This window comes from Littorina saxatilis, linkage group LG17, assembly GCF_037325665.1.
Source record: "Littorina saxatilis isolate snail1 linkage group LG17, US_GU_Lsax_2.0, whole genome shotgun sequence".
NCBI lineage: Eukaryota > Metazoa > Mollusca > Gastropoda > Littorinimorpha > Littorinidae > Littorina > Littorina saxatilis.
Genome location: NC_090261.1, coordinates 3168116 through 3195615, shown reverse-complemented (window position 1 = coordinate 3195615; position 27500 = coordinate 3168116). Strand labels below are relative to the sequence as shown.

General features: G+C 41.5%; 2 protein-coding genes across 7 annotated transcripts in view; one reads left to right on the top strand and one right to left on the bottom strand.

Annotated features, from left to right (window-relative positions):
- LOC138951900 (uncharacterized) overlaps positions 1–7447 on the top strand; it is a 31889-nt gene extending 24442 nt beyond the window's left edge. The window contains exons 3-5 of the mRNA XM_070323460.1: positions 4769–5005; positions 5354–5526; positions 5969–7447. Of these exons, the coding sequence (XP_070179561.1) occupies positions 4769–5005; positions 5354–5526; positions 5969–6324 (766 nt within the window). The 3' untranslated portion in view covers positions 6325–7447. The remainder of the gene's footprint in view (positions 1–4768; positions 5006–5353; positions 5527–5968) is intronic.
- LOC138951901 (uncharacterized) overlaps positions 1–27500 on the bottom strand; it is a 125124-nt gene that overhangs the window by 94526 nt on the left and 3098 nt on the right. For 2 of the 6 annotated variants that reach the window (XR_011451252.1, XR_011451254.1), the window contains exons 2-3: positions 5955–6249; positions 4914–5033 (exon numbers count right to left, since the gene is read on the bottom strand). The exons of 2 other annotated variants lie outside the window; for them this stretch is intronic. The gene's annotated coding sequence lies outside the window, so the exon portion shown is untranslated. Of the gene's footprint in view, positions 1–4913; positions 5034–5387; positions 5485–5954; positions 6250–27500 lie in introns of all 6 variants that reach the window. 2 more of the 6 variants (XR_011451253.1, XR_011451255.1) reach the window with 2 other exon arrangements.

Sequence of the window (27500 nt, the reverse complement as noted above, 5' to 3'; positions counted from 1 at the left end):
TTCTTCTAGTTTTATATCGCATTTTAACACCTACTTGGGCGGCACCCACTTACGCTTCTTGCACCCCAGCCCCCTGTCACGATTTCATCTTTCGCCTGTGTACATATTTCCTCCTCGACATATACTCAAGTCTGAAATGTTGTTTCCTGGTAAAATTAAGAAGTGAAATTATTTATGTCAGTTTCTTGCATGTGAAGAAAATTGGTGGTAAAATTTAAGGGGGGACAGGGTAGGCAAGCACTTTTTTTTTTTATTTTGGAAACAGCTTGCTGCTTGTTTGATTTTTGCAAGCAGAATAACCTAATTAAGGGAAACCATTTTAAATTTTGAGTGAAAAGCAATTTTTGGGGGTTTTATTCACCAAAATGTGAGAAAAACGTTATAAAATGTGCTTATTTTAAAATGTTGCAGTTTGTGAACCAGTGCATGTTTTGATCCAATTTTTCTTCTTTGCAGCAATATGTGTGTGTTTAATAATTCTGTGTATCGAAAAGCATTTCTAAGCAATATATTATTTTAATTTAGCATTTTCAGTTACCGGTTCAGTTCTGATAAGAAAAATACATGAAATCCTAACTGTCAGACTCATAAAAACCCAACCAATGCACTGAACTCTTATTCCATACACAGAACTGATGCTGTACAACTCATAAACAACATATACAAAAACTGAACAAATCCATCAAGCCTTTCAAAAGTTGCAACATTTTAATTGTAGCGTTTTGTCTGAAAATTACATTCAGAGAAAACAGCATTTTAAAGATTTGAACCAGTACATAAAAAAACCAGTAGCACAGTGCACCCTGAATTCATATGTTTTTATCAGAATGACCACTTTACTATGTAGGGAAAAGGATTTGACAATCAAATTATCAGGATTTTTTTTATATACATCATATGAAAACAGCCATCTTTGTTTGTACCGATATGAAAACGTGAATCAGAACCAAACTGTCAGACTCATAAAAACCCAACCAATGCACTTAACTCTTATTCCATACACAAAACTGACGCTTTACAAATCATAAACAACATAAACAAAAATGAAACAAATCCATCAAGCCATTCAAAAGTTGCAACATTTTAATTACAGATGTTTGTCTGAAAATTACATTCAGAGAAAACAGCATTTGAAAGATTCCAACCAGTACCTCAAACTAGTAGCACAGTGCAGCCTGAATTGATATGTTTTTATAAGAATAACCACGTTACTATGATGGGGAAATGATTTGACGATCAAATTATCCAGACTTTTTTTAAAAAATCATTTGAAAACTCATCTATGTTAGTGCAGATATGAATCAAAACGAAACTGTCGGACTCATAAAAACACAAGGAATCCACTGTATTCTTATTCCATGCACAGAAATGGTGCTTCACAAATCATAAACAACATATACAAAATTGGAACAAATCCATCTTGCCATTCAAAAGTTACAACATTTTAATTACCACATTTTGTCTCAAATTACATGTAGAGAAAACAGCATGTAAAAGAGTCTCACTAGTACCCCGGTAAACTAGTACCACAGTAGAGCTTGAATTAATGGGGTGTTTTTTTTTAACCAGAATAACACTTTAACTATGAAGGGGAAATGATTTGATAATCAAATTATCAGATTTTTTTGATTTAAAAAAAAATCATATGAAAACATTAAAAAAGTCAATTATCTGTGTTTGTGCTGATATGAAAATATTGATCAGAACCAAACTGTCAGACTCATAAAAACCCAACGGATGCACTGATTTCTTATTCCATTGCATAGAAATGATGCTTCAGAAATCATCAACAACATTACATAATTATATATACACAAATGGAACAAAGCTATCAAGCCATTCAAAAGTTGCAACATTTTAATTACAGTATTTCTGTGCTCAATCCTAACACTGCAGCAAATTTCTGTAAAGCTGAATGTCCCTTTCCATGTACCAACATGGTCATACGCGGATTATTTAAAATGCAACTTTACCACCCGAAGCGTTGCAAACACCGGGAGAAGAGTAAACAACTGCAGACTTGAATGGACACTCATATGCACTCCAGATGCAGGGCCTGTGCAAATCCTTGGGCTGATGCATCACCTTCTTTCATAATCAGACTGCTATCAGACAAGCATTCAGTACAGGATATAGACCTTTCAGCAATAGATTGAGCTGATCAATGTTGACAAAAGCCCAACACATGTCAGCGGAGTGACGTTGCACAGTACCAGTATCCATATCTGCTTGTGATGGGTCAGAAGATGGCAAAGTATCTGTATCTTCTTATGGTTGGTCAGAAGATGGCAAAGCTGATGTTTCTGCTGTGGAAGAGGGTAGTTCCGGTTTAGCAAACTTTTCCATCAGGTCAATCTTTCTCCTCGCTGCCACCACAGGAGGACTGGCTCTCCCCTTGCTCCAACCTAATAAATACACAAACACTGATTTAATATTTGATACAACTGTCCATGGTTTTTGTTTGTAATAAGCTGCAAATTTTAAGACTCAATATAAACGTCAACAAGTGCTTGTACTTTATTTTGCAAATGACCATGTTACATGGGGTGTACCTCAACTTTTTGGCTAGGCTGGTAAATCAGAAATCCCAATCAGCCCCCAACCACTGAACCAGGCGGGTTTTCTTACAACCACCTCAGCGGCTCGTACCCACATATGTCGGTTGACGAACACACACACACACACACACACACAAAAGACATTCATTAATTGGCCCCTATCACAAAATGTACATGTCAAGTTTACTATGGGATTTGAGTAACCACACAATCACATACACACAGGAACTAATACTGAAACTAGCTGAATTATTTTCTTTCTTTCTTTCTTTCTTTTCATATTTTTCTTTTAAAATTAATTTATTTCATCACACTTGCTATGTATTTGCTTGTTTCTTGTCTGTTGTCTGTTTTGTGTGTGTGTGTGTGTGTTCTGTGTGTGTGTATACATTTTCAGATTTCCTAAACCTAGCACTGTTTGCAGGTGATCTTTATGCTTTTGATTCATGAGTTGCATCCCCAGTCCTTTAGTTTAACTCTTTTTTTTTCTTTGGTGAAGTAAATTGGATCTATTTTTTTTATTCCTTAGTTAATGGAAAAGATTTGACAACAATATTGCTGTCAATGATAGGTTGGTCAGCCATGCTGGTGTAAACCAATCCTTTAGAATTAGAGAACGCTCTCTAGTAGGGTACTTATTTTCCTACGGTCAATGACCAGAAACAGAAACTGTGTCAGTCGTACATCGCTCAGATGCTGCTTCTCAGTTTGACCCCAGACAAAGAATACTGATGACATGTTACACCATAGTAAGCTCTCAAGGACTGGCCAGCGAAGAACAATAAAATAGGGGTTGTGAAGACGATATGACAGAGATGATCGAGGGAGGGAGGGGGGGGGGGGGGGGGGATGCGGCGGCGGCATGGTCAGTAAATTGGATCAAGAAACCCGCAAAATACTTCAGACACAAACTGTTTATCATTTACCTGCAAACCCTAACACATTCTTACAACAACAACAACATAACGATGTGCAATAAATCACGTTGTCAAACAAACAAGATCGAAAAGAGAAAGAAGCAAAACCCACCTCGTCGAGTCAAGAATCTTAGAATGTCGTCTGCTTAAATACGATCATGTTGGTTCATTTCGGAGTGTTGTTACTTCCTTCTACTGTTCGCTGCTGCTAGTTCATCTTTCTCTGATGTTTCTTGCCACTATGTCGAACATTTCCAATGTTAGGGTTGTTCTCCGCAGCTCAAAACTTTGAAAAATGCTGCTGAATCGGTGAAAACGTCATGGATTTGTTGACACCGGGGGACTGATAAGTTGTCTACTGCGCTTGCGCCAAATGCCTTTGACCTACATATATTTGCATATATTAATTCCGGGGTTTCGGTTGGAACGGATTCTCTCTCTTTGTGCCTATGTCAACGGAAATTCCCCAACGGTGATGACGTCATCTTGAAGAACGGAAATTTCCACACAGTTTGAACAGCGAAGGGTCATGTCATGTGCGCACATTTACCAGCACGGAGTATCCAAAGTTGACCATTTTTTCGATTTTTTTGATAAAACACAGACAAAAACAACAAAACATCGGTTTGAAAATGGTTTTATTTACATGAATACATGTCTAAAATGACAAAAGCAGATTATTGAATGCATTCAAGGATGTTCAAAGGTGTGAAAAATGCAACAACCCCAAAAAGGTGTATGAGACCAAAAATAACTCATTTTGCCTACCCGGTCTGCCCTTAATAGATTTCACCCCCCAAATCGAATTCTTCGAAAACGTGTACTGAGTGGTTACGTCCCTTGAGTAAGAAGGAAAACATTTTAGGATGAATCAAATTTCTAAGTTAAATAAAACAAATTGGTTGCACAAATTTGGCCCCATGAATGTAAGGTACACAAGGTCGCTCATCAGTACTATCGAAGGGTGTTTTTTTGTTCAGTGTAGAGTTTATACTAGATCAACGAGGCCGAGAAGCGAAATATCAACACGGCGAAAGATGCAAACGTCACACCCCCTCTTAGACCCAGCCCTGGACCCCCGCCCCCCTCTTAGACCCAGCCCTGGACCCCCCCGCCCCCCCTCTTAGACCCAGCCCTGGACCCCCCCGCCCCCCTCTTAGACCCAGCCCTGGACCCCCCCCGCCCCCCTCTTAGACCCAGCCCTGGACCCCCCCCCCCCCCCCCCGCCCCTCTTAGACCCAGCCCTGCTTTCTCTCAAGTGACATAACAAAACCCAATTCATCCTTGTATTAGGTGTTGTGGTACCCAAGCCTACAGACGCAACGAGGCCAAGCCGGACACCTGTACCGCGCCGTGCGGTACTTCTACCTACCACTACGGCACGCAGGCCACACAGCTCTGCTGCAACGGGACAACAGTGGTCAACTTGTCCACTGACCTTGGCATCGCTCGGCACCAGATCTGCTGTGGTCAACGGGTCATGAACACGCAGACGCATGAATGTTGCAACGACGACTTTTCCATCAAACAGTAAGTGTTTCTTCTCTTCTGAGTCGTGCTGGGAAACAAAAGAAAGTGAGCGGTCTAGATATAGACAAAAACGGTAACATTTTTGCGGAGTCTCGTTTTTCTCCGCTTAACTTTCATTACGACATTGCATTTAGAATGAGTACTTCCCTTCTTAGATCAGGTAGGCAGACACAGCGACAGACAGACAGACTGACAGACAGACAGACAGGCAGGCAGACAAACGAGAAGCGAACAAGAAGAAGAAGACAGACAGACATAAAGTCATCTCCAATGTCATGTCAACACTTCTTATCCATCTTTAAGTAGCGGGCACTGCTAAATAGTCTAGCGAACATTGTTCTGTGACAGGAAGGACTACGGATGCTGCAACAAGACCCCTTACCACCTTGACACCATGAAGTGCTACTGGTCCACAGGAACGGTTCACATGAGAAGCAGGACCAACTTCAGCAGCCAGGACTTCTGTGACAGGAATCTACCTGAATGGGACACCGAAATGCCACTACCCAGCGCCCGAAACAGTGAGTGCTCGTCAGCACCTAATACTAAACTGATGCTTACCCATAAACACTGGATTGTTTCAAAGACATATTTTTGCCTTAAATGCTTTGATATGTTGAATTAATAAAAACACTATTTTGTTCATTATTCACTATTTTCAAATGAATTCTCTGTCTCTTACTCTCTCTCTCTCTCTCTCTCTCTCTCTCTCTCTCTCTCTCTCTCTCTCTCTCTCTCTCTCTCTCTCTCTCTCTCTCTCTCTGAGCTGACAAGTCCTTCAAATAATCAAACTGCTGACGATATTCTGGTAAATGCAATGGTCTCCGCATGTACTTTAAACAGTTTTTACCAACTGGCTAGGATAGCACCTTTAATCAAACTTTGTTCTCAACTACCACATCTAGTCCTAGGGTCAAGCAAAATCCCAACACATTCTTTCATATTTTACCCGTGTCTTTGCAGCCTCAATGATCCACGTGAGAGGACTCCCGCAGGATTGCAGCCTCCGCGTCAAGAGCAGACAGATAGAAATAGTGCTTTACCCCTTCGTCGTGGTGAACCAACACCTTGACCAAGACTGCGACGCCTCTGACACGCTCCTCCTCGTCATCAAACTGCAGGCCAACCAGACGTGTTCTAGCGAGGAAAAGCTAAAGGCCAGTCTACACGGCGTGGCTCTGGACATCTTCACGAGGAAGCATGTCGTGTGCAGCAAGGCGAGCGAGGACATGCCTGTGCTGAGACTGAAAGACGGAAAGAGAGCTGTCATTTACTTGTCTAAACATGCTGGCTCCATCCTGGCTAAATCGCTCCAATGAGTCTTTTTTCATCCACTTAAAGGCTGTGTTTAATTGAGCTCGAAGTCGACTTCGCGAAGACTTTGAATTGAGAAATTATTTTATTTTAACCAAAAACGTAATGCTAAAGCTTCGTGCGGCCAAATTCGCACAGTTAAGGACAGGCTTTCGGGAGTTTAGGACGAGGCTCGTAATATTTACCTCTTTTCGTTTCATGCTCCCAACAAAGTTGTTTTCTCGTGAATAAGTATTATGTTGTGCTTTGTGTTTTTATATTTAGTCAAGTTTTGACTAAATATTTTAACATCGAGGGGGAATCGAAACGAGGGTCGTGGTGTATGTGCGTGTGTGTGTGCGTGTGTGTGTGTGTCTGTGTGTGTGTGTGTGTGTGTGTGTGTAGAGCGATTCAGACTAAACTACTGGACCGATCTTTATGAAATTTGACATGAGAGTTCCTGGGTATGAAATCCCCGAATTTTTTTTGAATTTTTTTGATAAATGTCTTTGATGACGTCATATCCGGCTTTTCGTGAAAGTTGAGGCGGCACTGTCACGCCCTCATTTTTCAACCAAATTGGTAGAAATTTTGGTCAAGTACTCTTCGACGAAGCCCGGGGTTCGGTATTGCATTTCAGCTTGGTGGCTTAAAAATTAATTAATGACTTTGGTCATTAAAAATCTGAAAATTGTAAAAAAAAATAAAAATTTATAAAACGATCCAAATTTACGTTTATCTTATTCTCCATCATTTGCTGATTCCAAAAACATATAAATATGTTATATTCGGATTAAAAACAAGCTCTGAAAATTAAATATATAAAAATTATTATCAAAAATTTTTTTTCGAAATCAATTTAAAAACACTTTCATCTTATTCCTTGTCGGTTCCTGATTCCAAAAATATATAGATATGATATGTTTGGATTAAAAACACGCTCAGAAAGTTAAAACAAAGAGAGGTACAGAAAAGCGTGCTATCCTTCTCAGCGCAACGAATACCCCGCTCTTCTTGTCAATTCCACGTGCACTGCCTTTGCCACGGGCGGTGGAGTGACGATGCTACGAGTATACGGTCTTGCTGCGTTGCGTTGCGTTCAGTTTCATTCTGTGAGTTCGACAGCTACTTGACTAAATATTGTATTTTCGCCTTACGCGACTTGTTTTGTTTGTTCAGATAACCTTTAAACCTTTTACGAGCTAATTCGCTACGATAGAATCTCAGCAAAAATATTTTATTGCACACAGATATTTCGTTGTAAGTGTCATATTTAGAGTGTGCCCTGCCAAAATTACAATATGTTCGCCCGAGACTAATGTGCATTGGCGACTGTTTTGACACGTGGAAGTCTTCTACACAGGGTAAATATGTTCAATTGTTATTTTTCTCCGAAAGTGGCGTATGGCTGCCTGTATGGCGGGGTATAAACGGCCAAGCACGTAAACACCTACTCGACTAAAAATCACGAATGTACCTGGGAGTATCAGCCCATGAACGCAGAAGACGAAGAAGTACAAGAAGAAGAAGAACGTTGTTTCTGAGCGTCCTCGTGTCTTTAGCTTTATTTTCTCACAGCAGAAGCGGTCCATGTTAGGACTCGGTCCAGCCTTTCCCTTACTTGCCAAATGCTACATTGAGTTTGGCAACAGTACTCTTCATAATGCAAATCCTGTCCAAAACTTGTATGAAATATGTGCACAGTTAGTCAAGCGTTGTTAGGACCTAGTTTACCTAAACACATGATGGTGTACAATCTATATTCAACGTGAATATGTCAAATCCCAGGTACTTGACACCGTATGGGTAATTTTATTCAGGACTAATAATCGGGTGTCTTTCGTTCACGTCATCGCAGACAACGAACTGAAGATTTGCACAGAATCGTCATGCAAGTTTACGAAGCAAGGTAACGGTAGTGTCCGGGGAAATGGAAGCACGGTCGTTCCTGTTTCTGCAAGGCCTCAGGATACGTGCTGTGTTTCTAGGCGCCCCCATCTCTTTGCTTGCGTAACACGAGTATGCACCTTGATCTTTGTCAGGAAACATGTCTGCTGTGTTTTTGCCCACCCCACTTACCCACTCCTGTCTCAACCGAAAATCGCGACTTGTAATTATGTCTTGATTAAGGGACACGTGTCCCGATCTCTAGGAGTGCGCCCAGAAGTGTAATGGTCAATGGATTAATTCCGTCAACTTTCCATGACCACAACTATTTTCCCTTTAAATTAGTCGATGATGAGGTCACATGAAGAATGCCACAGGTATTGGATTCTTTCTGCACATTTAAATGTAAAGGACGTGCAAAAAAATCTTCTTTTTTTGTGAGAATTTTGTGTACGATTCAGTCATGGTAACATTGTCATCATGTTTTCAAACAACATCGCAATGCTCACTGTTTTGGTCGATATGCGCACAACTCTGGATGCAAATGTTCAAAAGCTGAAAGTTCATATGTATTCACTTTCCATTGATGTACAAAATGTTTTGCTATCTCCCTAGTCGGAACATATCTTACGTTCCTTGGTTTCAGTTGTGGATATGTGTCGTTAATTCTAACTGCTCCATCCATATTGTAAATACGAACAATTATAGTCCCTTTAAATCTTTTCCTCTGGTTTTTAACCCCAACTCCATAAACAGAGTCAAGACATTTTGCTTATGATAACAAAGTGTCTGGAAGGAAATATCCCTTCAAAGCGTTCATATAACACTGCCAGTTGTCAAGTCAAGTTGCCAAACATTGACGAGCCCTTGCCCTCTTCGACGGCAGAATGAGTCCCTTGATACATTATTTCCCATGACTTCTCCCAGCCTCATGGTGTCTAAGAAAATAAACGTAGTCTTAACATTGTACTCGAGGCCACGTGACCAAGTCTATGGCTACATTGACACCAGTGTTAACCATGAAGAGGGGCGATATGTCCTTGACTTCCACTGAGCTATAATTACTTACGAGAAACTTCTTTCCTGGAATGGATGATGCATCATGATGAATGGCAATCATTATATTTAGTCAAGTTTTGACTAAATATTTTAACGTAGAGGGGGGAATCGAGACGAGGGTCGTGGTGTATGTGTGTGTGTGTGTGTGTGTGTGTGTGTGTGTGTGTGTCTGTGTGTGTGTGTAGAGCGATTCAGACTAAACTACTGGACCGATCTTTATGAAATTTGACATGAGAGTTCCTGGGTATGAAATCCCCATACGTTTTTTTCATTTTTTTGATAAATGTCTTTGATGACGTCATATCCGGCTTTTCGTGAAAGTTGAGGCGGCACTGTCACGCCCTCATTTTTCAACCAAATTGGTTGAAATTTTGGTCAAGTAATCTTCGACGAAGCCCGGGGTTCGGTATTGCATTTCAGCTTGGTGGCTTAAAAATTAATTAATGACTTTGGTCATTAAAAATCTGAAAATTGTAAAAAAAAATAAAAATTTATAAAACGATCCAAATTTACGTTTATCTTATTCTCCATCATTTGCTGATTCCAAAAACATATAAATATGTTATATTCGGATTAAAAACAAGCTCTGAAAATTAAATATATAAAAATTATTATCAAAATTAAATTGTCGAAATCAATTTAAAAACACTTTCATCTTATTCCTTGTCGGTTCCTGATTCCAAAAACATATAGATATGATATGTTTGGATTAAAAACACGCTCAGAAAGTTAAAACAAAGAGAGGTACAGAAAAGCGTGCTATCCTTCTTAGCGCAACTACTACCCCGCTCTTCTTGTCAATTTCACTGCCTTTGCCATGAGCGGTGGACTGACGATGCTACGAGTATACGGTCTTGCTGAAAAATGGCAGCTACTTGACTAAATATTGTATTTTCGCCTTACGCGACTTGTTTTTATATTTAGTCAAGTTTTGACTAAATATTTTAACATCGAGGGGGAATCGAAACGAGGGTATGGTGTATGTGCGTGTGTCTGTGTGTGTGTCTGTGTGTGTGTGTAGAGCGATTCAGACTAAACTACTGGACCGATCTTTATGAAATTTGACATGAGAGTTCCTGGGTATGAAATCCCCGAACGTTTTTTTCATTTTTTTGATAAATGTCTTTGATGACGTCATATCCGGCTTTTCGTGAAAGTTGAGGCGGCACTGTCACGCCCTCATTTTTCAACCAAATTGGTTGAAATTTTGGTCAAGTAATCTTCGACGAAGCCCGGGGTTCGGTATTGCATTTCAGCTTGGTGGCTTAAAAATTAATTAATGACTTTGGTCATTAAAAATCGGAAAATTGTAAAAAAAAATAAAAATTTCTAAAACGATCCAAATTTACGTTTATCTTATTCTCCATCATTTGCTGATTCCAAAAACATATAAATATGTTATATTCGGATTAAAAACAAGCTCTGAAAATTAAATATATAAAAATTATTATCAAAATTAAATTGTCCAAATCAATTTAAAAACCCTTTCATCTTATTCCTTGTCGGTTCCTGATTCCAAAAACATATAGATATGATATGTTTGGATTAAAAACACGCTCAGAAAGTTAAAACAAAGAGAGGTACAGAAAAGCGTGCTATCCTTCTTAGCGCAACTACTACCCCGCTCTTCTTGTCAATTTCACTGCCTTTGCCATGAGCGGTGGCCTGACGATGCTACGAGTAAAATGGCATTGCGTTTCATTCTGTGAGTTCGACAGCTACTTGACTAAATATTGTATTTTCGCCTTACGCGACTTGTTTTCTTGTGCAATGTTTTACTTTTTGATGGTGGTGGTATTGTTTGCTTTTTGCTTTTTGGGGGAAGTTTTGCCTTGTTCGTTTTGATGTATATACAAAACATTTTGGTTTCTGGTCAGAGTTGAGGATGTGTTTTCTTTCATTCTTAATGCCGCCTGCATCCGTATTGGTTATCGGCGTTATCTATCACCTAATTGTAATTATTTTATGGTGCTATTAGGGTATGTTCTTGTTTCCTTCCTTTTCGTTTTCCGTCTTAATAATAAGATATTTTGGGTTATATTTTCGTATTGTGCCATCTCAATTATGAGCTATTTGTAGTTATGTTATCATATCTTTCATCGCAATACCAGATTATGTGTTTTTTAAAGTCAATGCATTTTATATTGTTTCATTTTAAAGGTTTCATTGTTTCATTTTTCTTTCTTCACATAATGTTACATATTAAATATGTTATCGTATGCTGTTTTCTTTTCTTTCATTTTCCCTATAATATGTATTGTCCACATAGTGGTCTTCTTTTTATCATTGCTATGCTCTTCTTTCAATGTAATGTTTTTCTTTCTGTTATCACATGCTCTATTTTTAATATAAATGCGTATTGTTTTTGGTTTTTGTCAGGCTACACGTTGCAAAACAAATCACACTGCCTTAAAATGTTCGTCCATTCAAAACATGTTTAATCAGTCAGTCGTTCTCACTTTGGTAGCAATCAAAACTCTCTTCATCAGGTAAAAGATTCCGTGTAGGTATTACAATCCGTTGGTGTTCACAGCTTATTTCATGCATGTTCATTAGCAGAGCGAATCAAAGACGTTACAATTGTAGAGTTTTAGTATAAAGCACTTGCAGGTTTGTGTTAGCATGTCTTTGTTCAGTGGTGACGGGCGCTGTGGCGTGGTGGTAAGACGTCGGCCTCCAAAGCGGAAGGTCGAGGGTTCGAATCCCGGCCGCGGCCGCCTGGTGGGTTAAGTGTGGAGATTTTTCCGATCTCCCAGGTCAACTTATGTGCAGACCTGCTAGTGGCTTATCCCCCTTCGTGTGTACACGCAAGCACAAGACCAAGTGCGCACGAAAAAGATCCTGTAATCCATGTCAGAGTTCGGTGGGTTATAGAAACACGAAAATACCCAGCATGCTTCCTCCGAAAGCGGCGTATGGCTGCCTAAATGGCGGGGTAAAAACGGTCATACACGTAAAATTCCACTCGTGCAAAAACACGAGTGTACGTGGGAGTTTCAGCCCACGAACGCAGAAGAAGAAGAAGAAGAAGTACAGTGGTGAATTGACGCACAGTCTCACTTTAAAAGCGTTGACTCATTTGTATATATGAGCTTTAAAACATGTTTTATTTGTCCATGAGTAGAGAGAGTATGAGATATGAGTACTTCATAGTGTTGTGTACGAATGCGTAGCTGAATTATCCCAGCGAAGCTGGAGGTATCCCGTGAACGCTATACTGTAATCGACTTGAGAAATGTGCATACCGAATAATACATGATAAAGAAGGATTCTTTGTGCCCGGCTACGTGCTACAGGTGGAGATGGAAGTTCACCAAAAATTGGGACCATACTAACAAAAATACGGTGGGTGCAATAGTCGCCCCCATTTTTTCAGCAAACGCCACCCAAGGCCGTTTTGGACGGGTAGAAATTCCGTAGTTTCCAAGTCTATGGATAAAGCTTGCGTAAGAAGAATTATACGTCACCGTCGAAAGTCTTTGACGTCAATTAATGCATCATGACGTCATGCCTCCCTGAAGTCTTTCTCTCTCGCGCAGTGTGTGTGTTTGTGTTCATTTTGTGCACATGTGTTAGTGTTACTGTTTGTGTGTGTGTGTGTGTGTGTGTGTGTGTGTGTGTGTGTGTGTGTGCGCGCACGCGTGCATGAGTCTGTACTCGTATGTGTGTGGTGTGTGTGTGTATGTTGTGTGTGTGTGTGTGTGTGTGTGTGTGTGTGTGTGTGTGTGTGCGCACGCGTGCATGAGTCTGTACTCGTGTGTGTGTAAATGTGTGTGTGGGTATAAGTGTATGTGTGTGCGTGTATGTGTGTTTGTTTGTAAAGGTGTGTATGTCCGTCTGTCCATATGTGCGTATGGGTGTGTGTTTTGTGTGTATGAAGTTTTTTGTGAGAGTGAGTGAGTGCGTGTTAGTGAGTGTGTGTATGTGTGTGTGTGACTTGGGGGGTGTGTGTGCGTGTGTGTGTGTGTGTTTGAGAGAGAGAGAGAGTGTGTGTGAATGTGTGTGTGAATGTGTGTGTGCATGAGTTTGTGTGTATGTTTGTGTGTGTATGAGTGTGTATATGTGTTTGTTTGTAAAGGTGTGTGTGTCCGACTGTCTATGTGCGTATTTGTTTGTGCGTATGTACAGTGTGTGTGTGTGTGTGTGTGTGTGTGTGTGTGTGTGTGTGTGTGTGTCTGTTTGTATAAGAGAGAAAGAGAGAGAGAGTGGGTGGGTGTGTGTATGTGTGTGTGTGCGTAAGTGTATGTGTGTGTGTATGTGTGTTTGTTTGTAAAGGTGTTTATGTCCGTCTGTCTATATGTGCGTATGGGGGTGTGTTTTGTGTGTATGAAGTGTGTGTGAGAGAGTGAGTGAGTGCGTGTGAGTGAGTGTGTATGTGTGTACGTGTGTGACTTGGGGTGTGCGTGTATGTGTGTGTGTGTGTGTGTGAGTGTGTGTGTTCGTGTGTGTGTGTGTTTGAGAGAGAGAAAGAGAGAGAGTAAGAGAGAGGTTTGTCTTTCGCTGGGGTATGCAGTGCCTTGGCGTTGCACATCTACTTAATTCGGTATGCACATTTCTCAAATCGATTACAGTATAGCGTTCACGGGATACCTCCAGCTTCGCTGGGATAATACATGATAAAGAAGGATTCTTTGTGCCCGGCTACGTGCTACAGTTGGAGATGGAAGTTCACCAAAAATTGGGACCATACTAACAAAAATACGGTGGGTGCAATAGTCGCCCCCATTTTTTCAGCAAACGCCACCCAAGGCTGCTTTGGACGTGTAACCAACTCGGGTGAGTTCATTGCTACATTGAAGGGTGGGATCATGTGTGCGCCTTTCATCCGCAAGTGGCAAACTACAAGTCTGTTGTTTCTTTTCTTTGTTTTATTTTCTCGATGTAAACAATAAAGTAGAACTCTAATTTCAATCCAAAAACTCTGATTCTATATTCCAACCCTAAAAAACTCTAAAAGAAAACTCTGACTACAACTCTGACCAGAACTGAATCCTGTAACACACAAATATCACAACACCATTATCTATGTGTTACCTCAATGTTTGCTGGTCTAAACAAACAAAACAATACACTTCTTGATGTTTCATGTATGTGGTTTGTGTATGCATGTGTGTTGATATGTGTGTGCGGGTGTGTACGGTTTCATGACAAAAAATATGTTTCCAACATCAAAACACACTGTGAATTACTTCTTCAAGTACTTATTCTACTTGCAAAACTTTATAAAACCTTAAATGTTATAACCTAAAATCCTAACTTCAACTTCAATTCCAACCAACAAAAGTTATTCTATCCTCAATACATGACCCTTTCAATCAATCATGTTTCCTGTTTCCTTATAAAGATTAAAATGTAAAACTAACGGCTTCTTCTCAAAATCATACTCTCATACTAAATACTAACGTACTTTTACGTCATTAACAGTACTGAATACAACTGAAGAGCAGTGGCTGGACAATCTCGTATCCATAGCAACGTACAATACTGTGAACAATGTTTTTGTGAGCAGGTTTCTTTCTAAAATCACAAGTCTCCCTGCCATAATGCAGCCTTGAGTATCTTGAATACTAGAAATACTACATGTGCATAATTACAGTCTAGTCCTTACGCGCGATTACCATTTTCTTCAAGAAAATGTGAGGTCTAGATTCACCATAATTCACAACAATGAGATCATTAAAACTCACTAAAAGAATTCTACCCTTTTTCAAGGAAAGATTATTTTCTCTTAAGACATCATCTCATGTCAAAAATGCAACAACTTCTGTTCTATCACTATCAGATCTAGTATAGAACCAGCAATGCTCTTCACTTGTCCACAGCATCAATCATATACTGAAAGCATTTAACAACTGCAGCAACTTACTGCGACACGGACGACTACTTCCGGTAGTGACGTCATACACATGTTCAGTGCTAATTCGTTTTGAATTTAGATTTAAATCAAAATCCAATTTCTATGTTTTCCACAAATAACAGAATGTCCAACATACAAATTATGCTGACAATTCTAAGTATTCTACAAAATCATTCAAGTGCTTTGAAACATGTAGATCTATGCCTATTCAAAACTTAGCATACCGGTGCAAAAAATGGTTGCATGGCTGCACTCAAAAAATAATAAGTTTCTAGAATACTCTGTCATTTTCCACACCCAAACGATTATAAACACTTGAACTAATCATCAATAAAATGTTTTACATACCTGCTACAAGCAGGACTCCACAATCATTGATACAACAATGATGTTTCAGGGACACCAAAATTTCCCCTGCCTGTCACCTTTTCCCAGTTAAAAGTAGTGCAACCGTACCGGCAAGATGATTTTCACATATCAATACGCCGCACCAAAGTTCCAAATAATTCTGAGTGCTTCTGCAATAATTTTTGACTGAACAAAATATCCTTTTAGCTCAAATATAATTATCAACTCTTATCAAATTTAATGCAAACTTTTAACAAATACAAAAGGATGGGATTTCTGCAATCAATTTACAGCTTGGTGTACTTATCTTCAAAAAAGGAGGTAGTAAACTTTTCAAAGTGGATCCCCTCGAGCTCACCTGATATTCAAACATGGTTCAAGGGAAATAATTTACTGTAGCACAAAACACTATTAGTTCAAACAAGTACAGAATAAAACATCTGAACAGTGGAAGGGAGACAACAACTGTAGTGCTATTTCACACAGTACTACACTTACCCTGGGAAAAAATAAAAAATGTTTCCTTTTAATTTATTAAATTAAAAGGGCAAAAACATTTTTCATCACCAACTTAATTTCTCCACTGATAAAATAACCTATATTAAAGGTTGGCATCGCTTTAACCAAAACGCACAAAACTAAACAGGTATACAATATATCCTGATTCTACTTCCGATCATATCCGACAAACTATTGTCTCAAGAACTTTTGCTATTCATTTTCCAACACTTTTCCAGCTCGCCTGACAATTCCGAGATTGCCCAAACAACATAGCGCAACAAACTGGGTGGAGGAATAACATGACCAAAATCTAGCAGACCTTGCATCTTTCGATGAATATCTCCCAACTTTTCAAGATCAACTGACTCCCGGCACACACACCGGTGCATAAGATTCAGCCTCTCCACAGGCCTACGCCTCCTACTAGAACGACGCAACTCCTGTCGCTGCTGCCCACTCACTTCAAGGTCATCTTCTGTTGACCCTTCATGAGGCTCAACTTCATCAGACTCGGATGCTGAAGTGTGTACTGCTCCATCCTCAGCTGGAACCTTTACTCCTTCTTTGTCATCATCTGAATTCTCCGGACCGTCCTCTGGGCGATCTGTAGAGGCACCTGATGTAACCTCCATGGGCAGTTCTACATCCCCTGCCTCTTCCTGGCTCCCACTTTGGGAAACATCTTGCTCTGGTTCTAGAAGTACATCTTCTTCCTGTTCTGTACGAGGAATAACAGGAACGAATTCGGGTGCTTCAGGCCTCAATGTTCTATTCCCATCCAAACCTAACTTGATCTGTAAGTCTGGAAACAATGATTCCTCATCTTCGCTTTCAGATTCCTGGAGATTCTTCTCCGCTGTTCTAGGTCCTCTTTGTCGATACTCCTTCAACGCTTTGTGCTGATCAGAGGGTAAAGGCCAACCGAGTGCTCCCACTGGAAGCAATATGTTTCGATGAAGTGTTCTTCTCGGCCCATATCCACTGTCCCTCTGTACGACGTAAACTGGAATACCCTCAAGTTTTTCAAGAACCACAAAAACACCCTCTTCCCAGCGATCATCAACTTTTGACCGAATGCGAGGTCCCAATTTTCTCACAAGGACTCGGTCTCCAACTTCCAAAGTTGCGGCATGAGAACCCGCATCATATCTGACCTTGTTTTTCTGCGCGGATCTCTCCATCTGTTCTGAAGCCATCCTGTATGCATGCCTAAGACTGTCTTTCAACCCTTCGACATACTGTCTAGAACTCCTTCCTTGTCTCTTTCCAAGATCAATGCCAAAAGCCAAGTCAATGGGAAGCCTAGGATGCCTACCAAAGAACAAATAGTACGGCGAAAATCCCGTACTACTGTGAATACATGAATTATACGCATGCACAACTGATTTGAGGTGCTTCCTCCAGTCTCTCTTCTGTTCCTGCTCTAAACTGCGAATCATGCCAAGCAGAGTACGATTCCACCTTTCGACAGGATTTCCACTGGGGTGGTATGGGGTAGTCCTACACTTCTGTATCCCAGCCAAACAACATAGTTCTTGGATCAACTTTGACTCGAAGTCACGCCCCTGATCCGACAATATGCGACTGGGAAAACCATAAGTCATGAAAACTTCATTCCAAAGAGCTTTGGCCACTGTTTTGGCGGTCTGATCTTTAGTCAAAATTGCTTGCGCAAACTTGGTGAAATGGTCTAGTACTACCAAAATATTCTGTTTCTGCCCCTTTACCTCAATTGTCAAGAAGTCAATGGACAAGAGTTCCAGTGGATAAGTTGTCATAATAGTGGACATGGGTGCCTTCTGAGTCTGAACACCACTCCTAGTACAACGTTCACACCTTTTGATTCTCCGTTGCAAGTCGGTAGCCATGAACGGCCAAAAGAAACGCATTCTGGCGTGCTTTATAGCATCATCAAAATGTGTATGATAGAGATCGTCATGAACACCCTTCATAGCCTTCTGTCGCAATGTACGGGGAATAACAATCTGATCACGGGTTGACTCATCTCCCGTAATTCGCCGGTACAGTACTCCTTCCTCTATCACCATGTGTTTCATTTCTCTGGAATAAACTTTGGTTTCTGGTCCCGTGATCTCCAGTGTAGCATTCCTCTTCAATGCTTCACAAACAGCGGCTATACAGCGATCCTGTTGCTGTAGTCTCGTCCAATCTTGGAGAGTCAAGGTAGCAAAATTTCCCTCTATCTCTGGTTCTAAGACATCACTGGGGATAGCAGTGGGGTCTTTGGTTATGGTTTCAACTGCGGGTACAAAATCATCAGAGTCATATCCTTCTGGGTTCCAGATCTTAGCATTATGCGCGGTTCCTCTGACACTGTGGGCCTGTACGCCTACACCCTTAGCGAACATGACACTTGCAATGGCCTCACTAGTTACGACCTGTGGTACAACTCCATCAAACTTCCTAGCCTTTTCTAGCAAGAATGCTGCCTTCTCAAGTGTCTCTTTGTACTCATCGTCTTCCTCAGGGGGTGCTTGTGGCCGTCGCGACAACCCATCAGCATCTGTGTGTGCAGACCCTTGCTTGTAGATCAAGTCAAAATCATAGAGTGACAATGAAGCCAACCAACGGTGACTAACAGCATCCAACTTTGCATTTCCCAACACGTAACAAAGAGGATTATTGTCTGTAACAACAGTGACCTTTGACCCTATCAAGTAATCATGAAACTTCTCTGACATTGCCCATTTCAACGCAAGAAATTCTCTTTTATGCGCTGGATAGTTCTGCTCGGTACGGTTCAACCCTCTACTAGCGTATGCTATGACTTTCAGTTTACCGTCAAACTCCTGGTACAGAACAGCTCCCAATCCAGTACCACTCGCATCACAGTGTAAAGAGAACGACCTCGTCTTGTCTGCTAGACCCAACATTAAATCGCTCGTCAACTCGTCCTTCAAGACTTGAAAAGCTTCATCCTGCTTCTTTCCCCACAATGCAGTAATATCAGACGACAAGGTCAAAGTACCTGATTTCTTCTTCCCTGACTGCTTTTTCTGTGGAACGTAACCAACTGTCAAATCATTCAATGGTTTTGCCTTGTTGGAAAAGTGTGGAATAAAACGGCGATAAAATCCTACAAATCCAAGAAAACTTTTCACCTCCTTCACTGTTGTTGGTTTCGGCCAAGAGGTGACAGCTGCAACTTTGTCCGGATCGGGACGTATGACTCCCTCTGAAATGACATAGCCTAAATGTTTCACTTCAGTAGCCCCAAAAATGCATTTGTCTGGATCAAGCTTCAACCGAAACTTTCGCAACCTCTCTAAAACTTTCACCGTCCGATCTTCCAACTCCTGCAAAGTGGCAGCATGAATCAGAATATCATCCAGAAAAATTATGAGTTCCGCCAAGTTCATGTCGCTGAAACAACAATCCATAATGCGCTGAAATGTCATTGGAGCATTCACAAGACCAAATGGTAATCTCTCAAACTCATACAAGCCGAACGGGGTGGTAAATGCCGATATTTTCTTTGCACGCTCCGTCAGAGGTACTTGGTAGTACGCCTTCGAAAGATCCAGACTTGAGAAGAACTTTGCTCCCGTGAGAGTTCGAAACAAGTCCTCAATCTTTGGAAGCGCATAGCTGTCTCTGACGGTACGAGCATTTACCTTTCGGTAATCAACGCACATTCGTAGCGAACCGTTCCGCTTCCTGACCAAGACTATTGGTGAAGCGAAAGGGCTCGTCGAAGGTCTGATGATGTTTGCATCTAACAACTGTTGGATATGCTGCCGAACTTCTTCCAGGTCCTGGGGAGGTATGGGTCGGGGTCTTTGTCTAGTTACGGCACCTGGAATGAGTTCGATATCATGTTCAACTTCAGCTTTATCAAGATCAAAATCTTTTTGGTTGAACACATCTGCAAAGGTCAACAATCGTTTTGTGAAATTCTCTTTCCACACAAGATCAACATCACATCCAAACTGCAATCGTGAAACAAGTTCTGAAATGTCAGCTTTCATTCCTGAGGAGTCACGACTTTCATCACACCACACACGCTCACCACTCTGAGTGTCATTCTGCACCTCACACTGACTGTTCAAATCTTGCAACACACTAGACAGTGCATACTCAGCTTGGATAGCAAACAAATCTGCAATAATCTGCTTTCTTTTCACCGTGATAGGTGAATCGGTGTTATTCACCAGAGTTACCCTCAACCTAGGTAAAGTGTTCACAGCCGTCTTACCACTCAGTACATGCAACCCTTCAGGTAACGTCTCTATCGTTGGTTCCTGTATGAGCACAGAGTCCCTATTCAGTTCAAGACCGTGGCGTACAATACCTCGTACATCAATGACCGAATGAGGTTGTACAACTACATCACTACCCACTAGTCGAACTGGACACAGTCTCCCATTTGCTGACGTCATTGATTCTTTGTATGCAAACGCTGCTTCACACCGAATTGGTATAGTCTTGAGCCACGACCACCCTGCTTGTTGTCCACAATGTTTCTGAAGTACACGCATGGTGTTAGTTCCAACAATGACGGGAACTCTCGTAGAGATTCGAGTATCTGGACAAACAAGGGCTAAAGTCTCAACTTCCTTGTCTGTCCCGCTCACCTCTCGGTGGAGCTGCACGGTTGTCTGAACGACTCCAAGGTAACTCACGTTTTGATCACCTGCTCCTGTAATGTCTAGTACAGCGTCAATCTGCTGCAAAGGTACATCTCTGAGGTACTGTCTGTAGAAGGACTCAGAGATGATAGTCACCTGTGACCCACTATCGACTAAACAAGTTGTCTCCGCACCGTTGACGCGAACTCTGGACTCACAGCATGGACCAATCAAGGCCTCAAGTGTGTGGCCTAGTTTTGTACCACCAGTCAATTGAAATTCAGCCAGCACGTCATGGTTTGAAATCGACACAGTCCTTGTTGCAGACAAATTCTTGACACGCACTTGTACTCGGAGTCCAGCTTCTGCAGATCGCGACACAATCTCCGCAGACACTACCTCAACATCAGGGGGTAGCCACTCTGAAGAGCGAGCAATGACAGAAATCTGGTCACCTGGCACGTCATGAAGAATTCCGCTCAACTCTGCAGTCTCCATGGGAGGAATCGCCAAGACCATGTTTATGTTCAATCTGACAGGATGAAGTTCTAGGAGTTTCTTTTCATACACCTCTGCCGCTGTCGTTAGTATACGCTGATGAGAGCTGGTGTCAGACATCGAGGCAGTAGAATCGTTGTGGACCAACACTCGCCCCTTTGCGATGGTCCCCTTCAGTTTAAAGGGAGTTCTGGGAGTCCCTTTCTTCTCCGCCACTCGTTCTCTTGTCTTCGCCTATCTTGTTCTTTCTGCACAACAAGGCGTGCATTAGCGGGCTTAGTACAGTCCCGATAGAAATGTCCATTTTCACCACATTTGTAGCAATAAATCTTTCTTCTGCCCTGCTGTTGTGGAGCCTCCGTCCGCTCCTGCGTGAAGTCAGGAGGTGGTGATGGCGCTGCGTGCGCCCCAACCTGAGCCTTTTGTTTTCCTGCCTCAAGTCCCTCAATTTGACGCACATAACGATACAAGTCGGAGAACGCAGGTTTTGTGTCGCCCGGCATCCCGAACTTGTTCCTCAACTCTAGTGCAAACAAAGAGTCGATCAATCCCTTGGAGAAAGCATAGTAGAGACGTCTCTGGTATTCTTCATTGGAAAAACCTGCAGTCTTCTGAACTTCTTTCATCTTTGTAGACAGAGTCATGAGGAAATCTGCCTTTGTCTGAGTTTTCATCATTCTTGACTGGCACAGTTCCAGATACATCTCTTCAGCTGACTTCAGTTCTCCAAACAGCTTATCGAGGTCCTTGATCAGGTCATCCACAGTTGCATAGTTTTTTCCTCTCACATGTTCATGCGCTGCCCCCTTCAGACTTCTTTTCAGTAGGCCCACTTTGTCTATGACCAAAACGTCATCATTGACTTCAGATGCTTGACGTTTCCATGCTTCGAAGGAAGTTTCCTGTGTTGATGTGGCTGGTAAGCCAGTGAAAACCTTCAGCTTGGGTAGTGACGGAGGTGGTTGCACTTGTACGTTCACCTCTCGCTCTGTGTCCATTCTCCCAGACAGATGTTTGAGTTCACTCTCATAATGAGACTGTAAGTCCTGGAGTTGTCGCTGGAGTTCGGCGATTACCCTGTCGTGGTCACCAGAGGTAGTAGTTCCTCCGGTCGCCATGATGAATCACTTGTGATGGACTGCGATATCTCCTCGGGTATGTTGCCTGGTCTTCCGTCTGGCAATATTCTGTCTGGTCAGAGTTGATCCCTATACTGCACTTAGTTATCCTACTGACGACACACTTTAGTCCCTTATTGGGCGCCAGAATTTCAATGTAACCAACTCGGGTGAGTTCATTGCTACATTGAAGGGTGGGATCATGTGTGCGCCTTTCATCCGCAAGTGGCAAACTACAAGTCTGTTGTTTCTTTTCTTTGTTTTATTTTCTCGATGTAAACAATAAAGTAGAACTCTAATTTCAATCCAAAAACTCTGATTCTATATTCCAACCCTAAAAAACTCTAAAAGAAAACTCTGACTACAACTCTGACCAGAACTGAATCCTGTAACACACAAATATCACAACACCATTATCTATGTGTTACCTCAATGTTTGCTGGTCTAAACAAACAAAACAATACACTTCTTGATGTTTCATGTATGTGGTTTGTGTATGCATGTGTGTTGATATGTGTGTGCGGGTGTGTACGGTTTCATGACAAAAAATATGTTTCCAACATCAAAACACACTGTGAATTACTTCTTCAAGTACTTATTCTACTTGCAAAACTTTATAAAACCTTAAATGTTATAACCTAAAATCCTAACTTCAACTTCAATTCCAACCAACAAAAGTTATTCTATCCTCAATACATGACCCTTTCAATCAATCATGTTTCCTGTTTCCTTATAAAGATTAAAATGTAAAACTAACGGCTTCTTCTCAAAATCATACTCTCATACTAAATACTAACGTACTTTTACGTCATTAACAGTACTGAATACAACTGAAGAGCAGTGGCTGGACAATCTCGTATCCATAGCAACGTACAATACTGTGAACAATGTTTTTGTGAGCAGGTTTCTTTCTAAAATCACAAGTCTCCCTGCCATAATGCAGCCTTGAGTATCTTGAATACTAGAAATACTACATGTGCATAATTACAGTCTAGTCCTTACGCGCGATTACCATTTTCTTCAAGAAAATGTGAGGTCTAGATTCACCATAATTCACAACAATGAGATCATTAAAACTCACTAAAAGAATTCTACCCTTTTTCAAGGAAAGATTATTTTCTCTTAAGACATCATCTCATGTCAAAAATGCAACAACTTCTGTTCTATCACTATCAGATCTAGTATAGAACCAGCAATGCTCTTCACTTGTCCACAGCATCAATCATATACTGAAAGCATTTAACAACTGCAGCAACTTACTGCGACACGGACGACTACTTCCGGTAGTGACGTCATACACATGTTCAGTGCTAATTCGTTTTGAATTTAGATTTAAATCAAAATCCAATTTCTATGTTTTCCACAAATAACAGAATGTCCAACATACAAATTATGCTGACAATTCTAAGTATTCTACAAAATCATTCAAGTGCTTTGAAACATGTAGATCTATGCCTATTCAAAACTTAGCATACCGGTGCAAAAAATGGTTGCATGGCTGCACTCAAAAAATAATAAGTTTCTAGAATACTCTGTCATTTTCCACACCCAAACGATTATAAACACTTGAACTAATCATCAATAAAATGTTTTACATACCTGCTACAAGCAGGACTCCACAATCATTGATACAACAATGATGTTTCAGGGACACCAAAATTTCCCCTGCCTGTCACCTTTTCCCAGTTAAAAGTAGTGCAACCGTACCGGCAAGATGATTTTCACATATCAATACGCCGCACCAAAGTTCCAAATAATTCTGAGTGCTTCTGCAATAATTTTTGACTGAACAAAATATCCTTTTAGCTCAAATATAATTATCAACTCTTATCAAATTTAATGCAAACTTTTAACAAATACAAAAGGATGGGATTTCTGCAATCAATTTACAGCTTGGTGTACTTATCTTCAAAAAAGGAGGTAGTAAACTTTTCAAAGTGGATCCCCTCGAGCTCACCTGATATTCAAACATGGTTCAAGGGAAATAATTTACTGTAGCACAAAACACTATTAGTTCAAACAAGTACAGAATAAAACATCTGAACAGTGGAAGGGAGACAACAACTGTAGTGCTATTTCACACAGTACTACAGACGGGTAGAAATTCCGTAGTTTCCAAGTCTATGGATAAAGCTCGCGTAAGAAGAATACGTCACGGTCGAAAGTCTTTGACGTCAATTAATGCATCATGACGTCATGCCTCCCTGTAGTTTTTCTCTCTCGCGCAGTGTGTGTGTTTGTGTTCATTTTGTGCACATGTGTTAGTGTTACTGTTTGTGTGTGTGTGTGTGTGTGTGTGTGTGTGTGTGTGTGTGTGTGTGTGTGTGTGTGTGTGTGTGTGTGTGTGTGTGTGTGTGCGCACGCGTGCATGAGTCTGTACTCGTGTGTGTGTAAGTGTGTGTGTGGGCATAAGTGTATGTGTGTGTGTGTGTATGTGTGTTTGTTTGTAAAGGTGGGTATGTCCGTCTGAAGTTTTTTGTGAGAGAGTGAGTGAGTGCGTGTGAGTGAGTGTGTGTATGTGTGTGTGTGTGTGTGACTTGGGGTCACAGTGTGTGTGTGTGTGTGTGTGTGTGTGTGTGTGTGTGTGTGCGTGGGTGTGTGTGTGTGTGTGTTTGAGAGAGAGAGAGTGTGTGTGTGTGTGTGTGTGTGTGTGTGTGTGTGTGTGTGTGTGTGTGTGTGTGTGTGTGTGAATGTGTGTGCATGAGTTTGTGTGTATGTTTGTGTGTGTATGAGTGTGTATATGTGTTTGTTTGTAAAGGTGTGTGTGTGTCCGACTATCTATGTGCATATTTGTTTGTTTGTTTGCCGCCCAGCCGACCACGAAGGGCCATATCAGGGCGGTGCTGCTTTGAAATATAACGTGCGCCACACACAAGACAGAAGTCGCAGCACAGGCTTCATGTCTCACCCAGTCACATTATTCTGACACCGGACCAACCAGTCCTAGCACTAACCCCATAATGCCAGACGCCAGGCGGAGCAGCCACTAGATTGCCAATTTTAAAGTCTTAGGTATGACCCGGCCGGGGTTTGAACCCACAACCTCCCGATCACGGGGCGGACGCCTTACCACTAGGCCAACCGTGCCGGTCTATGTGCGTATGAGTGTGTGTTTTGTGTGTATGAGATTTGTGTCAGTCAATGTGTGTGTGTGTGTGTGTGTGGATGTGTGTGTGTGGGTGTGTGTGTGTGCGTGCGTATGTACAGTGTGTGTGTGTGGGTGTGTGTCTGTTTGTATAAGAGAGAAAAAGAGAGAGAAAGAGAGAGAGAGTGGGTGGGTGTGTGTATGTGCGTGTGCGTAAGTGTATGTGTGTGTGTATATGTGTTTGTTTGTAAAGGTGTTTATGTCCGTCTGTCTATATGTGCGTATGGCCGGGGTGTGTTTTGTGTGTATGAAGTGTGTGTGAGAGAGTGAGTGAGTGCGTGTGTGTGTGTGTGTGTGTGTGTTCGTGTGTGTGTGTGTGTTTGAGAGAGAGAAAGAGAGAGAGTAAGAGAGAGGTTTGTCTTTCGCTGGGGTATGCAGTGCCTTGGCGTTGCACATCTACTTAATTGATATCTGTAATTTCTGAATAAGCTACGATGCATTGAATTTACTTATTCCATAAAAACGTAATGGAAATCCTGTGGTGCCTTGTTGCCAGTCTAGGGCGTGTCTGTTTCAACGGAGGAGTATCAGTTTCTATTGTACGAATTAGAGTGGCAGAAACAAATGGTGATGTGTAATTTCTCCGTATGTATTCATCTTCGGTCATTTTTGAAATGTTTAATCACGTGCACGATCTCGTCATAAAGTCACAGAAAAATCTCACTATTTCCATTAACTGGACAAACAGACAGACAGATAGACAGACAAACAGACACACAGACATACACACACTAACACACACATACACACACCCATCACACACATACCACCACCCCCCTCACACACACAAACACACCCACACACATATACATTTATATATAAAGACATACTGGGGTAAAAACTGATTAAATCTATCACTGAAGTTGGTTTTGAGTAAACAGGCTTGAAGTGACCAACAAGTATTTCATCCCGATGACATGTTTTATATTTAATGTCTGTTTGTGAAGGTGTTTCAGCTGACACTGCCAATGTTTCTTAATTACCTGCTATCACCTATACCACTTTGAATTTTTCAAGTGAAAATAAATGTACATCAGCAGAATTACAGTCTATGTAACAATGAGAGAGTGAGAGAGAGAGAGAGAGAGAGAGAGAGAGAGAGAGAGAGAGAGAGAGAGAGAGAGAGAGAGAGAGAGAGAGAGAGAGAGAGAGAGAGAGAGAGAGAGAGAGAAAGAGAGAGAGAGAGTGAGAGAGAGAGAAAGAGAGAGAGAGCGAGAAAAAGAGTGAGAGAAAGAGAGAGAGAGAGAGCGAGAGAATGAGAGAGAGAGAGAGTGAGAAAAAGAGAGAAAAAAAAGAGAGAGAGAAAAAAGAGAGAGAGAGAGAAAGAGAGAGAGAGAAAGAGAGAGAGAAAGAGAGAAAGGGAGAAAGAAAGAGAGAGAGAAAAAGAGAGAGAAAGAGAGAGAGAGTGTGTGTGTGTGTGTGTGTGTGTGTGTGTGTGTGTGTGTGTGTGTGTGTGTGTGTTTATGTGGAAGCGTGCGTGTGTGTGTGTGTGTGTGTGCGTGCGTGTGTGTGTGCGTGTGTGTGTGAGTGTGTGTGTGTTAGAGAAAGAGAGAAAGAGTGAGAGAGAGTGTGTGTGAGCGCGTGTGTGTGTGTCTGTGTGTGTGTGTGTTTGTGTGTGTGTGCGTGTGCGTGTGTGCGTGCGAGTGTGTGTATGTAAGTGTGTGTGTGTGTGTGCCAGTGTGGGTGTGTGTGTGTGAGTGCGTGTGTCTGTGTGTGTGTGTGTGTGTGTGTGTGTGTGTGTGTGTGCGTGCGTGCGTGAGTGCGCCAGTGTGTGTGAGTGTGTGTGCAGGTGCGAGTGTGTGTGCGTGTACATATTATTCTCTCTCTCAATTATTTGCCAATCACACATCATGCACAGGGTTAAAATCATTTTCATATCGTAGGTATTTGAGCTCGCTATAGCTCGGTATGAGCCTTTACGCCACAACGCTTAATAACGTGAGTAACGCATGTCATCCTTTCACTATATTCTCGACGTCAGTGCAGCCAGACAGCCAGACAGCCCGTCAGACATCGAAACAGAAACTCAATGTGGCAGTCAAGCACACGCACACACACCGCCACCACCATACTTATATTTCCTGTTGGGAACAAACCCACCCCCTACCTACCTGACCGAGATATCTACCATATTAATTTATGAACCGACGCAGGTCAATGACCCTCTTTTAAACGGATGAGCTAACATTCTATTTTGCTG